The sequence below is a fragment of the Pygocentrus nattereri genome, chromosome 26 (assembly GCF_015220715.1).
Source record: "Pygocentrus nattereri isolate fPygNat1 chromosome 26, fPygNat1.pri, whole genome shotgun sequence".
In the NCBI taxonomy this organism is placed as follows: Eukaryota; Metazoa; Chordata; class Actinopteri; order Characiformes; family Serrasalmidae; genus Pygocentrus; species Pygocentrus nattereri.
Genome location: NC_051236.1, coordinates 3800132 through 3816228, shown reverse-complemented (window position 1 = coordinate 3816228; position 16097 = coordinate 3800132). Strand labels below are relative to the sequence as shown.

Genomic DNA, 16097 nt, shown 5'->3' with positions numbered 1-16097 from the left:
ATGTTTCTAAAGCATAGATGGGAACAAGTATGAATATGAGGTAAATGGCCCAAGACACTACTAAACACACACAATGTGGGATGCAGATAGCTAACAAGCTAACAAGGTTCTCTTATTAGTTTTCAGTGTTGGGCTTTGAATTTCAGTATTTACTTAAATATCCACTGTAAAACGCACCATGTTTGTTGATAGATCTGCTATAAGTAGTTTAAAACTGATTACTGATTAAAACTGAACTATAGTCTGATACTAACACCACATAGTAAATCCCATAGAGGTGCCAGCAGACATTAGTAGTTTCCCTGCAGTGGGTATTTAGTAGGAAAAAGCTACTTACAAGGTGAAGGTTTCTGCATTAATCACTGCAGCACTTTGATATGTGTATGATATGGCAAATTTAGAAAGTGAATCAAAAGACCCCCTTCATGTTTTAACATTTCAGTCAAGATGGCCAAGAAGTGTGTTAAGTTCTTAACTTTTCAGGAGATATTTCTGAGGAGATCAGACGTTGGGGAGAGAGGAGAAGGATACAGTCGAAGGAAAATGAATAATAGAAAAGTGGCGTTCAGCAAATGTTCCTCCTAACAACCACCTGGAAGACCTGGTAGACACCAAAACTGCCCCCATCAGATAAACAGCACTGAAAGCTTTGATCTCTGAGAGAGAGGAGAAGATCAAGCTGCTTCAGATCTGAAAACATCCACAGGTGTTTCTGTCCATCCTTCCACTGTGAGAAGACCACTCGGCGCTGTGGGTCTGAAAGGACGTGTAGCTGATCAAGAAGAACCTCACTGAGAAAAGGAGACGGACACACCGAACAAAGAAGCTGGACGATGGACTGGCCACCCCAGACTCCAGACCTCAGCACCACTGAATGGGTTTGATTAGTTCAGAAAATGAACCAGCTTCTCAGACTGAGCTTTGGAGGCGTGTCTGCAGGTTCTTTGAGGAGCTGAAAGTGAGGCTCCTGAGACGAATGTAAAGTTTTGATTACTCTGAAAAATCCCTGCAGCTGTCAAAAGAATAACATACTTAATGACTGTTTAGCCTGGAAATGAAATAAATAAAGGGAGCTCCCTGAATTGCACCGTATGATAAAATAGTGTAACCTTCATTATGTGTCTTATAAAAAATATAATGAATAGACCTAAACTACACTATTCATTAGTGCCATTAATAAGCACGAGCCTTAACTGTTAATACAAAATAAAAGAGAGCAGAACCGAACAGCCGAACCCACAGAAGTGTAATAACCCGAACGGAGGTTCGCTGAAGATAATGACACATAAGAAACATGATTAAGGCTCTGTGTGTGGTGCTCTCTCTATCAGTGGCGCTTTAATTAAAACACCTCGCTGAACCCCAGAACTCAATTACCACATTCAGACGGGAGGAGGACGGCGCCGCATCGCCGATGACAATTCTTCTCATTTCCTATGCAAGCTGTTCAATATCTGTGCAATCAAACCAGCCCTATTGAGAGGGAAGGGAGGCAAAAACACAAGACTGTAACTCCATGAAGGACAGCAGAAATATCTCCTTCATTATACTCTCTCCCGTTCGGACCTCTACGGCCCACAAGGGCGAACGCGATAAGAATAATCAAGTGCAATTGCTCGCCCAAAGAAAGCTTTCAATAAACGTCTCTGACAGTACAGATCCGACCATTCAAAACACCGAAATTAATAATGAAATAGATAATTAAAGCTGCGCCTCAAATCATTTGCAGCGTTCAAAAATGGGAAAATGTGTACATGTCTGATGAGCACAGTTTGCACAGCTCTGAGCTTTACTAAACACCAGCCTGGACTAATATTGATCAAATTCAAAGCCAATATTTTCCCAATATGTATCACTGTTTGAGATTATATTTAAGTTGGTAATAATAATGTTATTGTTAATAATGTTAATGTGATCAATCCAGATTGTTGATACTATATTCTGAGTCTTAGTTTGTTTAGATCAAGGTCTGAAATACAGGGGGTCCTGGACCCTGGATGGGGTCCTAATTAACCTCCCCCGAATGTCTCAAAATCAAAATTCTGGGAGGTCCCTGAAAATAAACGCCTGATGTTATGGTGTCTCTTAGAGAAAACCACCTGCTCATATACAGATTCAGAGAAAGCCCATTGTTAACTGCTTCACTACCAATCAGCTGTTATTGGTGTTCTTAACTAACTAGAGCTGAAGCAATGCTCTGCCTCAGGGTGGCGCTGTAGGAAACTGCTTCACTAAGTTGGTCCCTCATAACTTAAGAACCGTCACTATGCCCAGGAATGCCTATGGAAAACTTTACGAGACTTTAAGACAATTGCCTTATGGACAGTTACTAACCTCAGGAATACAAGCATTGGTATCACTTCAGTTCACCGCAGAAAGGCGTGTCACTTTATCTTTGTCATAGTTGCTGAGATTGAAATGGGAGGACGTGTCCAGAACTGTTGGAGAACCAAACGCACAACAATGTGGGAGTCCAGACTAAATAAAGGATAGAAAAAATTCGTTCACAGCTATCAGACCACAGTAACGTCAGCTAACGTCTACAGAGCGATAAATCGAGGGAGAGGTAAAATCAACAATAACCAAAACGCTGGGGATGATAAACCAGCAAACAATAAACTAGTTGGCAAAAAGCTAAACACACACACACGCCAGCAGGGGGCGCGTCGGGTCGTAGACGTGCTCCACAAACACCGGCTCCAGTGAACGGACATGGACTCCCAGCTGAGCACTCGCTCTCTCGGATACCGACAGCTTGTGAGGGAGAAAAAGAAAACTGTTCCTCTGAAAGCGGCTGCAGCAGCGACTTTAAATCACCACCTGCAGTTAACGCTAGCGGTGAAATGACACAGAGCTTCTTTCCTCTGCTCATCATCAGCAGACGCACCGCTGAAACTGAGACGAGGCTGTTTTTGAGCTGCTCGCACTTCACTCCCCTTGCCCTGCTACAACTACGTCCAGTGAAAACGGCCTATTTGTAACGTGTCAGAACACATAAGACGCTCGCAGATAAAACTATTTTGAGGTTTTAATATAAAAAAAAACAAATCAAAACTCGTGACTAAACAGGCTAAGGTCAAAACAAGGAGAGAGCGAACAAAAGCCAAAAGGGACGTCCAGAGAAAGGTAAAAAAAACTAGAACAAAGCAGGTCAAAAACACAAGAGGGCAGGCAGTTAAACAGCGCTCAGTGAACCTGGGACAATACTTCACAAAGAAGGAAGGACAAACAATCAATATAGGGCTGGAAGCAGGTGAGGAGAATCAGTAATCTGAGACGGGCTGATGCCTGAGAGTCGTGAGCCATGCGACCCTCTGAATTCTGGGAGTTGGAGTTCGGGAGCCCATGAGCCGAGTCGGAGGGAGGTGTGACAGAACCGTTGACATAAGAGTGCCGCATTCCATACAGTACTTTTCAGTAGCTATTGTGGAAATACCTGACATCATATCAGATGCAATGATTGGTTAGACGCAAAATCTGCCAACCAAAATGCAAAATTTGGGTCAATATTCTTGCTTCCACAGAAGGAGCAGTTTTCTGTACAGTGTTTTCCTGCAGTTTATTTTAGGTTTTATGAATTCTAATTGCATAAAAATGACCACTAACTGATTCTACCTTTTTAAAAATTAGTTCATATAAACAACATGTGCAATGAGTGAGGCCATCATGGGAAAACCAGCCTAGCAAAGTGCGGCAGCGGTGTGGAGCCACACAGCTGCAAGGGGTCTGCAATAGTGTAAACAGACGGTCACTATTTACACAGATTTGATGTCCAAACTCAGCCTGGATGTCTTGCCAAACGTTTTCATGCCAACCGTTTTGGTGTGTGTTGCGCTGGTCTGAGTGGATCAGACACAGCAGTGCTGCTGGAGTTTTTAAACACCTCAGTGTCGCTGCCGGACTGAGAACTTAAAATATCGAGCCGACAGCGTCCTGTGGGCAGCGTCCCGTGACCACCGATGAAGGACTAGAGGACGGCCAACACAAACTGTGCAGCAGCAGATGAGCTGTCATCTCTGACTACATCTACAAGGTGGACCGACGAGGTAGGAGTGTCTAATAGAGTGGACAGTGAGTGGACACAGTGTTTAAAAACTCCAGCAGCACTGCTGTGTCTGATCCACTCGTACCAGCACAACACACACTAACACCCTGCCACCACGTCAGTGTTCCTGCAGTGCTGAGAATGATCCACCACCCAAATAGTACCTGCTCTGTGAGGGTCAATGGGGTTCGTGACCACTGAAGAACAGGGTAACAGAGTATCAGAGAAACAGATGGACTACAGTCTGTAACTGTAGAACTACAAAGACCAGCTATACAGTAAGTGGAGCTGATAAAGTGGACAATGTTATGAATGATCAGTAAAAAGCTAAGCATGGTGAGCTGTACAGTAACGTTGCTCAGTATATGGAATCAATACAGCTTTAAAAAACAGTAATATTAGATGCATAAGAATGGAAAAATGATGTTCTCCAATGAAAGGTACTAAGTATGTACCCTTAATGACCCTAATAGCCTCAGTTTAGTAGCCTGTTCTTCTGAGTGTATAGACGCTAAATCACTCAGCACTGGCCTGCGCCGCAACGGAAAAGCCACTCACGTGAAACGCTGGTAAACCTGCTCATGCTGACATATTAAACTGCTTAGCATTTACATCACGCTTTTCCAGGTCTCCGCGCTCTCCCACGCCCGCCACTCAACGCTTCACCCAAATTCTCCTGCATTAACCACCAAATTAGAAAATATCCCGTCTCATAACATCAGCTGCCCTTTAAATTATTCTCTTGAACCTGCGCCGCTCCATCACGCGGCGGAGTTAATTAAGCTATAGTGCGAGTAATAAAGAAGATGGATGGCGTGCGGGCGGAGACGCCTGCTCCTGCCTGGCAACGACAACCCGAGCCTGTGTAAGGTCAGGAGTCTGGACGATTGATGGATCTGTCAGCCAACCGTCTTCATGTGACAGTGGACTTCCCTCATGGAACTACACCCCCCCCCCGCCCCCTTTCCCCCACTCCCACCCGCTCCACCTCAAAGAATTGGATTGTTCCTGCCTGCGGGTTCCATCATCTTCAGCCCAACGGGGGGACAAATGAATGGCCGGAGCAGGAGTGAGAGACACCGCGGCCTTGCTGCGGAGGCAGGGAATCAGAATTCAATCTGTGAGGGCTACCAGTCATTCCTCGCTGTCGATTCCGCCGTCAGTGAAGGCAGCTTGGAATGAAAAGGGTGTCACTCCACGGTGGAAGGCTGGAGGAGCACCGCGGCCGATCCGTTTAGAGCGAGGCTGCCAGGGCCGACGCACAGTAATCATTTGGCTTCATTTTGTTTGGCCTTTTACCGAGCACAAACTCCAAAGCACTTCACTTTAGCGCACTAAGAATCGAGTCATCTGAGCATTACATTCACAAACCAGATGGCAGTCACAAAGGAGAAAACAATACTGACACTGTACTCGTCTTCCGCAGCTTTTCTACAGAAGGAGCTGCTGTGATCTAACTGGCAGCAGTCAACAGACATGTAACGTACACCAAAGCCAGAAGACAGAACTTCAGCCATGCCTCAACAGAAGTAAGAAGTAAATGTTATTTTAGTTCATTTTGGTATTATTTTCATTCCATTCCCCAGTCCATTCAGCGCATTGTTGGAAACAAAGCTGCATAAATAATGTGGTTTGGATTTTGTGAGGTCATCTCCCAAATGTCACTTGGTTACCACCATCTGTCTGAATCTTCCTTATCATAACACTGCCAACCGGCCTGAGTGTGTGGAAGCCAGCACACACTTCTTCCCAAACATGTGAAACCCAGCTAGTGCATCTTTTCAAACTGCACCTCATGCAATGCTGTACAGCAGCTGAAGGCACTTATAGGAGAGTGCTGACTGCCCATTTATGCGAACGTGAGCTGGCAGATGAGCAGGATTGGCCAGCATCAGTGTAGATGGACAGGAAAGAGGGACCAAGTCACTCGTCCAACTGGGAGAGCAGCAGGTGCAATTCTGAGTCTGGGTGGCATCCTCTAGATCAGTAGTAGGTAATAGGCTGATATATCATGTATACTGGTATATCATAGAGCTGGAGGATTTCTATATATATAATCACAGTTTGAAACTTTTTTAAAATCACAAAAGCTGCAATTCTAATTATACCTTCAATTATTTCACATTTTAACCTAAAAACACAAGTCATAACAGTTCATGAACTATATATATATATATATATATATATATATATATATAAATTTCCAAAAGTATTTGCTCGTCTGCTCATATGACTCATTCTTAATCCACAGTGTTTAATATGATGTCGGCCCACCCTTTGCAGCTATAACAGCTTCAACTCTTCTGGGAAAGCTTTTCCACAAGGGTTAGGAGTGTTTATGGGAATTTTTGACTGTTCTTCCCGAAGCACATTTGTGAGGTCAGACACTGATGTTGGACGAGAAGGTCTGGCTCACAGTCTCCGCTCTAATTCATCCCAAAGGTGTTCTATCGGGTTGAGGTCAGGACTTAATGTTAAAATTATGTCAAAAAATGAAAATGGATATATATATATATATATATATCAATGGACCCTCACAAGCAGGTACTATTTGGGTGGTGGGTCATTCTCAGCACTGACGTGGTGGTGGTGTGTTATAGTGTGTGTTGTGCTGGTACGAGTGGATCAGACACATCAGTGCTGCTGGAGTTTTTAAACACTGTGTCCACTCACTGTCCACTCTATTAGACACTCCTACCTCGTCGGTCCACCTTGCAGATGTAAAGTCAGAGACGACAGCTCATCTGCTGCTGCACAGTTTGTGTTGGTCATCCTCCAGTCCTTCATCAGTGGTCACAGGACGCTGTTGGCTGGATATTTTTGGTTGGTGGACTGTTCTCAGTTCAGCAGTGACACTGCGCAACACACACTAACACACCAACACGTCAGTGTTACTGCAGTGCTTAGAATAATCCACCAACCAGCCAGTCAAGTTCTTCCACACCAAACTGGCTCATTCGTGTCTTTATGGACCTGCTTTGTGCACTGGTGAGCAGTCATGTTGGAACAGGAAGGGGCCGTCCCCAAACTGTTCCCACAAAGTTGGAAGCATGAAATTGTCCAAAATCTGTTGGTGCTGAAGCTTTAAGAGTTCCTTTCACTGGAACTAAGGGGCCGAGCCCAACTCCTGAAAAACAACCCACACCATGATCCCCCCTCCACCAAACTTTACACTCGGCACAACGCAGTCAGACAAGTACCGTCTCCTGGCAACCGCCAAACCCAGACTTGTCCATCGGATTGCCAGACGGAGAAGCGTGATTCACCACTCTGCATACTTTGTTAGCCCCCTTTTACCCTGTTCTTCAGTGCTCAGGACCCCCATGCACCCTCATGGAGCAGGTACTATTTGGTTGGTGGATCATTCTGAGCACTGCAGTAACACTGACGTGGTGGTGTGTTAGTGTGTGTTGCACAGTATCAGTGCTGAACTGAGAATAGTCCATCAACCAAAAATATCCAGCCAACAGCGTCCTGTGGGCAGCGTCCTGTGACCACCGATGAAGGACTAGAGGATGACCAACACAAACTGTGCAGCAGCAGATGAGCTGTCGTCTCTGACTTTACATCTACAAGGTGGACTGACCAGGTAGGAGTGTCTAATAGAGTGGACAGTGAGTGGACACAGTGTTTAAAAACTCCAGCAGCACTGCTGTGTCTGATCCACTCAGACCAACACAACACACACTTTACACACCACCATCATGTCAATAGTACCTGCTCTGTGACGGTCCATATATATATATATACACACGTTTTCATTTTTTGGCATAATTTTAACATTAATTTTCTAAGTGAACATAAGTTAACAAAACATGGAAATTGACCAGGGGCGCTGAAACTTTTACATACGAGTGCATACTTTTGAGGCATAGTTTCCAGAAGCAGACAGACCCCTACCAGTGAGTGTGAGAGAGAGAGAGAGAGAGAGAGAGAGAGAGAGGAGCGAGGGAATATTTCCATTTTGAAGCCGTTATCTGCACAGCTATGTTGCCACTGACACATCTGCTATGTCACATCCGCTCTGACCCCGACCTCCTGCCAGACTGATCTGGACAGAGATGGAGGGAAACATCTTGGCACTCACATGCGAAGGTTAGGCTGGCCTCACGGCTCACGATGGTGCCGAAGGAGTTGGAGGCGAGGCACTGGTAAGTCCCGGAGTCCTGGTCTTTATTCAGACGGCTGATGCGAAGGTTTCCCCCGGAGAGGCTGTAGTGTGAGCTCGGCTTAGGGCTGATGATGGTGCCGTTGAGCTTCCACCTAAAACAAAATGTGAGAAAGAGAGAGAGAAAGAGAGGGTTATAATCAGAAAAAGCTGATTGCACGTCCCTTTTTACAAGCAGTGGTAAAAAATTACATAAATCATGTTTTTTCTAAACAAAACACATCTCCAAATTAATAACTTTACAGTAAAGGGTAAAAAAAAATCTTAACTGTAATGCAAGTTAAAGTTTTTTCAGGTACTTTATTTTTCATCCCCACAAAAACCGGCACAGTGCATTTTTACATGATCATTTTCCAAAGTCTGTTTAATTCTAACGGTCTGTCTTTGTTACTGTGCCTTTAAGACCATCTACATGTAAATGAGCTCTGTTCTGATTCGTTCAGAAAGCAGGCCAGACTGAAACTCTGTCTATAACTTCAGTTTGGATGGCGCTAAACTGCTGTAGCCTGAATAGGCGGATATACTGTATACATACTGGATATACTGTATTAACATGCTGGTTTTTGTGACATCACAAAAAGAAGGAATTTCAAACAGACCGTTGTCGCAGCTTATGTGGACTGTATGGACTGGGGAGTGAATGATGGTATGTTTACATACTACATCAGAGACTTTTATTTGAAAAAGAAGGGGAAAAAAGCAGTTTTCCACCATACGGTGCCTTTAACATAACAATATTTTATTCCAAGTCATTTCAGATCATTTCTATTGGTCCATTCCATGTCAAATAATTACGGTATGGCTGGCAAATCTGGCGCAGTATTACAGATCTGTATAGTTACCATGACAACTTCAGTTAAGGCTGATTACAGAACAGCAGTTCTTAAGTTCATAATCTCATCATTAAGAAAACAGTATCACACAAACATCTTAACTAGACTAAACCTCCTAAATACTGTCCTAACTTTAGGATAAACCCCAACAGGGTCCCAACTTCTTCTTTAACCATCCATTTGCAACATTATATTTATTTCTAGGCGACATATTTTAATTTCTAACTCTGCATTTTAAAAATCCCAGACACTGCAGGCATGATCTCCACCGACCCTCTTGTCACCTTTGTGTGTTAATGTTGATGAAAACTCGAGACAGAGCTGAACGTGTGGCTGTTTATTTGGAGGAATGACATTTGGGAAATGGAAACTGGAACTGCGACAACACAGTTGTCTGATAAGGGGAACATTCACAATGTGCTTAATCTTTTGTTCTAACCTTTGCATTGGTCAATGTAGCTGCTTTACATTGGTGCATGTTTAACATTTAAGAACGGTTGTTTGATAAGATCTCCTAACGTGAGATGAGATGCTGTAAGATAAGAACATATTCTTCAATTACGATTTGCAGTCCGTGGATCCTCATAGCCTCCATTCATTTTAGTCATATTTATGTAAAGCATTACCCGGCAACCAGGGAAACATTATTATATATAAACCAGTGGTGAACTGTAAATATTAGCGCAAGACCTTCAGTTCAGGCCATAAATATCAAAACATGAGATCAAAGTGTTAGTATGTCATTTCTGTGTTAGTATGTAAGCAGTAAGCTAACGGTTGGTATACATTAACCATTTACATTTATGGCATTTGGCTGATGCTCTTATCCAGAGCGACTTACAATTTGATCATTTTACACAGGGAGGCCAAGGCAGTGTTAGGAGTCTTGCCCAAGGACCCTTATTGGTGTAGTGTATGGTGCTTGCCCTGGGGGGGGATTGAACCCCAGTCTACAGCATAGAGGCAGAGGTGTTACCCACTACACTAACCAACCACCTTAACCATTTTTGGCCAGTTTAGATTAACCTCTTAAAAGGCCAAGCTTAATAGATACCAGGGTTTATTATTCAGTAACTACAGGGACCTTGATGCAAACTGGTCGAGTTAGAGTTCTTATTAGATTATAGAAATGTGTAACAAAAAAGTGGGTCCACCATATAAAGGGTTGAACCGGATCATTGGGATCCTGGTAAAAGATATTCCATGTTTTACGTGAAGCTTGTAACAGATATGAACACATATGTGAGTGTCTAGAACTTTCTTCAGACTGGTTCCATTATAAATCAAAGCACGAGTGGTTGATTCCTCTATCAGTTCCTAATTATCTTGGAGGTTAATCTAACATGCATAGCCTTCAGTCCAGCTCCTGAAGCCCTAACCAATGGGAGAGCTCATTTGGCTGAATCAATAAAAAAAAGTTTTCCGTTTGTCGTTCCAAGATTTGAACCTTTTTGTTGTCTCTAACAGAATTAATAACAAAATAATTTAAAAAAGTAATACTGCAGTGCTTGTAGAGTTGAGATACAACAAGCATGATGATTATATTAAATATAAATGAGATAAAAATCCCAGATTTGCTTTTTCTTTTTTAAATTGCTTCCAGAAATCAGAGAAGGCCTACGTGAGTCTGAGGGTCCCCCACTCTTTTAATATATCGCCGACGTTGCCTTGTATCTCAATTATTATTATATTTTTGCAGAATTTGAAAGATATACTTTGCCTTGCGCACAGATTTCATGATGAATAGTCCAACAGAAATAAGTATTTTTACACTGACTTGTTGAGTTGAGAACGTTTCTTCCTTCTCCTGAAAATTCACCATAAAGATTTATAAACCATGTTCTGATGGGCAGAAAATCAAACCGTCATGCACGTCATTTCTATTCATTCTTCAGTTCATTTTGCACAAACAAAAAAAGTATTCCAGGAGTGAAATGGCCGTCAAACACCTGCCATCCAATCACAGAGCCGGAATCTGTCTTGGCAAAAAGGGGGAAAAAAGAGCACAACTTATGACCATCCATCTTGCTCGACACCCAGTCAAACAGCATCACAGCAGAGCTTAATCATGGCGTAGGAGCAATTAAAACTAATAGCCGCAGTGAGCATTCAGTGGGCCTGCGCTCTACAGAGGGCCAGGTGATCATTGCAGGAATTCGCCGTGATCACCGAAGGATGTAATTCATTTATGGTGGCAGCTGATTCTCCACCCCTTCCCCCCATACAGCCTTATTACAGCAAACAAGCCTCAAAAATCAATACCGCTAAATTCCAGGGTGCCTCTGCTTGGGCTATAACTCATCATTCATGTATAAAGCATCAAATAACACATCTATATTTTTCCCTTTTTGCTCCCTTGACGGCATCCATAGAAAATGGAGCGGATAAAAACAGCTTTTAATTATAAATGATAACTGACATTTAGAAATGTTGATCACTGGCTAGAGCTACGAGTCATTGATTATGTTCTTAAGAAGGAATAATTAATGTCACCACACAGATTAAAAAGTTATTATCCACTATAGCCGTAAACAAAACAATTTTCTCTGATGTCCAGCTCCGTCAAACTGAACTCGGTGTTACCTTGCGACTGTTTGGTGCTTCAGATTTACCTAAACAAAAACAGCATCTCCCTAATGCTCACAGGAGTCGGCTCATTTGCACGTCAGGATATGCTCCACAGCAAAGCCTCTGCAGGCCGCGTTAACCTTCAGCAAACACCGGAGTGGACACAGATTCAGCTTAGTTGAAGCTCTGAAAGGATTTCTGGTGCAGAATTCCAGCTCAGCGTGTAATTTAGTCTTGGCAGAATCGGAGGCTATTCATGCTTTCCATGACCAGAACTTTACCAGGCAGCCTTCTTAATCAATAACACTGGAAAGCAGGACAAATATTTCAGCATATTCTGATAGTGACAGTGTACAAGCAAGTAAACAAAACTAGACTAAATAACTAGATAGATAGATAGATAGATAGATAGATAGATAGATAGATAGATAGATAGATAGATAGATAGATAGATATAGACAAACAGATGGATAGATAGACAGACAGACAGACAGACAGACAGACAGACAGACAGATAGACAGATAGATAGATAGATAGACAGACAGACAGACAGACAGATAGATAGATAGATAGATAGATAGATAGATAGATAGATAGACAGACAGACAGACAGACAGACAGACAGATAGATAGACAGACAGACAGACAGACAGACAGACAGACAGACAGATAGATAGAGACAGACAGACAGACAGACAGACAGACAGACAGACAGACAGACAGATAGATAGATAGAGACAGACAGACAGACAGACAGACAGACAGACAGACAGACAGATAGATAGATAGATAGATAGATAGATAGATAGATAGATAGACAAACAGATAGATAGATAGATAGATAGATAGATAGATAGATAGATAGATAGATAGATAGATAGATAGATAGATAGATATAGACAAACAGATGGATAGATAGAAAGACAGACAGACAGACAGACAGACAGATAGATAGATAGATAGATAGATAGATAGATAGATAGATAGATAGATAGATAGACTAAAGCAGGTTGGTGAAAGAAGCACAAAGCTTTTCCTTGTTTTTCTCTATTATTCCACCACTTACTAAGTAAGTGGTGTGGAGTGGGAGCGGACCGGGCAGTGGGGCAGCGTGATTTTGCCCAGAGCATTTTTTAAAAAATCAGAACGTCAGTATTTTCTCCTCTGAAATCACTCCGATGCCGCTCCATCCCAGGAGGCAGTGCTTTTCTGTTACCCTTGCCTGACATGAGTGATGCGGCAGCATGGCAGCTACAGCTCACATCTGACGGCCTTTCATACGCAGTGTTTGTTCTGCACTGTGCAGCACACCTGTACTGGAAATTCTCACAGATTGCACTGAAGTTACACACAGTCAGTCTCATGTCATCCACTTTTCTGTGCAAATGATAAGAAGATCATGTTAAAAACGCACGCAATTACCCTCGGCAGCTTTCTGGCTTGTGATTGGGCCGCTGTTTCAAGCCTGTTACCCTCAAGTCACATGTGCTCAGTTAGTTCTCAGCCAGGCGTATTTTAGAAATCTTGTTGTTTGGTGACTCACATTGTATGTTTGAACAGAACATCGTGTTCAGACGGTGTTATACACTCACACTGTATGAAAGTGCTCAGTCCGATTGACTTGCTGCATTGTGGGTTCTTACACAGCCCCTACAGGTAGTTCTGTCTTCGGAAAACTTCATGTAAGGCAATTTAATTCAAAACGAGTACTGAGCAAACACACTGGCTGAAGCTTTAATGGCCCCTACTCTCACCATATTGCACTGCATAGGAATTAAAATAATGGCTCCTGCACCCAAAAATCGCTATTTCAGCCACTGTTTGGATGTAGAAGCTAGAATTTCATATCTTGCTTATCTTGTATAGTGCACACTATAGTAATTAAGGGTCATTCAGTCATCGAAAAGCCATGCTACAGCAGCTTCGCTTACATGTAACATGCCGTGAACTGAAACTAAAAGCAGGGTAGGACGATGCAGTCTCTCTCTACAGCCTATTAAACTTATACCTCACAGTTCTCTGCAGTAAAACCAAGTAAAGTCGAATTCGGTTTCTCAAAGGTCGACCTTTTTGTCTTTGTTAGCCTATGTGTTTATCTGTGTTGGGTCAGTGGTTGTGATTATGTATTTGTGAGGTTTGCGTTTTGAAGAAGTCTGTTGGTGAGACAAGCAACCAAAAGTTCTGCCACATCCGAAATTCAAAAAAACAACAAAGCTGAAATTCATCAAACAATGAAACTGAAAATGAAGCTGAAACTCATCAATGAAGCTGAAATTCATCAAACAATGAAACTGAAAATGAAGCTGAAGTTCATCAAACAATGAAACTGAAAATGAAGCTGAAATTCATCAAACAATGAAACTGAAAATGAAGCTGAAATTCATCAAACAATGAAACTGAAAATGAAGCTGAAATTCATCAAACAATGAAACTGAAAATGAAGCTGAAATTCATCAAACAATGTCACTGAAATCTGTTAAACGACAAAACAGATATTCATCAAAAGATGAAACTGAAAATTAAGCCGAAAATCATCAAAACTGAATTCATCAAATGATGAAAATGATATTTGTCACTTGATGAAACTGAAATAATAAAGCTGAAATTCATCAAACAATGAAACTGAAAATGAAGCTGAAATTCATCAATGAAGCTGAAATTCATCAAACAATGAAACTGAAAATGAAGCTGAAGTTCATCAAACAATGAAGCTGAAATTCATCAAACAATGAAACTGAAAATGAAGCTGAAATTCATCAAACAATGAAACTGAAAATGAAGCTATAATTCATCAAACAATGAAACTGAAAATGAAGCTATAATTCATCAAACAATGAAACTGAAAATGAAGCTGAAATTCATCAAACAATGAAGCTGAAAATGAAGCTGAAATTGTCACAGGATGAAATTCAGCCCAATCATTAAATTCAGTCCATTACAATAAAACTGAGCTTAAAATTGGGTAAAATTGCAGTTTATGTCCAGCTTTATACTTTGAGAGAGCTGTATTCAAGCTCTTCTTCTGGTAAGAAGATTAGTTTATTGTATTTATTTATTTATTTTTGTGATGTGTTTTGTCTTATTCAGAGAGGGAAGTGCTTACAAATGGCCAGAAAAGACAACTGAGTCACTGTCTGACTAACTAAAACTAACTTTCAGTGCGACATATAGCCTCTGTCTATGCTTATAGACATGTGACCATATTCAATAATAAGGTCAACATTATCACGTTATCAATATTAAATGACATTTTCAAATTCCATCACTGCCTTTCAGTCAAACTAGCGGCAGCTTCACCTGAGATTTCTTAGATAAGCAGAGCAGCTCTGCTTTAACCACACGCTCACATTGTTATGCAAAGCTTTGTTTGATGTTTGTACAGCTGTTTTCCTGAGTTGTTGGTCTGAACACCTTCACAGCTCACAGTAAAATGGCATATAAATGGATTCAGCCAACTGAAGGAAACAAATGCTTAGTCCTCTAAAAGACGGAAATACTTAGGAACGTGAAAAGAGGTTAAACACCAGAAACAATCACCATTTTCTATATAATCCTAGCATCTCCTTTTTCATTCAAGAGAAACTAAAGAGCGTTTGAGGGTCTTTAAGACCTGGGACAGAGTGCAGTCCACCAACTTTCTGCTAGACTCTGCTCTTATTGTTAAAGTTAAACTTTGGCCCACGCTATGAAGTGAGCTGCTCAGATCACCCAGGATTAGGTCACTCTGTAAACTCCCCAGTGGGTCCGCATGTTCAGTCTCTGACTGCTGATTGACTGAACCACTGATCTGATGTCAGCTGAGGTAAAGTGAATGGGCACAAATGTAAAACTGGTCCATTACAAGTTTGACTGAAAGTAGCTCTATAAAGATTTCATACAAAAGGCTGCAGCTAAATTACGTGTATAAATGTAACTCTGGTAATAACGCTGATACCATACTGATCATTAAAGTTGTCAAGGAGTTTTGAAGCAATACTTTGTTGCCTAGTCATTTCATTTTTATGCAAAGTTCTTCAGAAATGCGTGGATATGACTGCACACAGAATTTGAGGGTGGGAGTTTTAGTGAGGAGAACTGTCAAAGTGTTGAACTCCAGCACTTTTCAACCTAATCTCTGTTTAACCTGCTGCATCTGTAGTGTAGAGTCTGTTGTTACAGACAGTAATTTGGACGTTTTCCTGCATTTAGAAAAGAACAGAAAACTTGCAGACTGACTATACCCTTACACTCCTATAGCAGCAGCTAATGGGCAGATGCTGAATTCTGCAAATAAATGCTTTTTTGTAAAAAAGGTTCATAAATTCTTCAATTATCTGCAATTCAAAAAAGCTCAAGCTAGCAAAGCTTTGTTAGGATTGAGAAAAGTGGCATTATTGAATAATTACTTGATGTGCACTGCAAAAAATGATCATTGTTGAGATTTTTATGAACTTAATTGAACCTATTTTCAATTATTTTTTACCTTTATTCAATTAAAGTATC

At 41.6% G+C, this 16097-nt stretch overlaps 1 protein-coding gene across 3 annotated transcripts in view; it reads right to left on the bottom strand.

Annotated features, from left to right (window-relative positions):
• Positions 1 to 16097, bottom strand: part of cntn4 (contactin 4) — a 344140-nt gene that overhangs the window by 196331 nt on the left and 131712 nt on the right. For all 3 annotated transcript variants that reach the window (XM_037535160.1, XM_017711697.2, XM_017711698.2), the window contains exon 4: positions 8133 to 8308. In XM_037535160.1, the coding sequence (XP_037391057.1) occupies positions 8133 to 8308 (176 nt within the window). The remainder of the gene's footprint in view (positions 1 to 8132; positions 8309 to 16097) is intronic.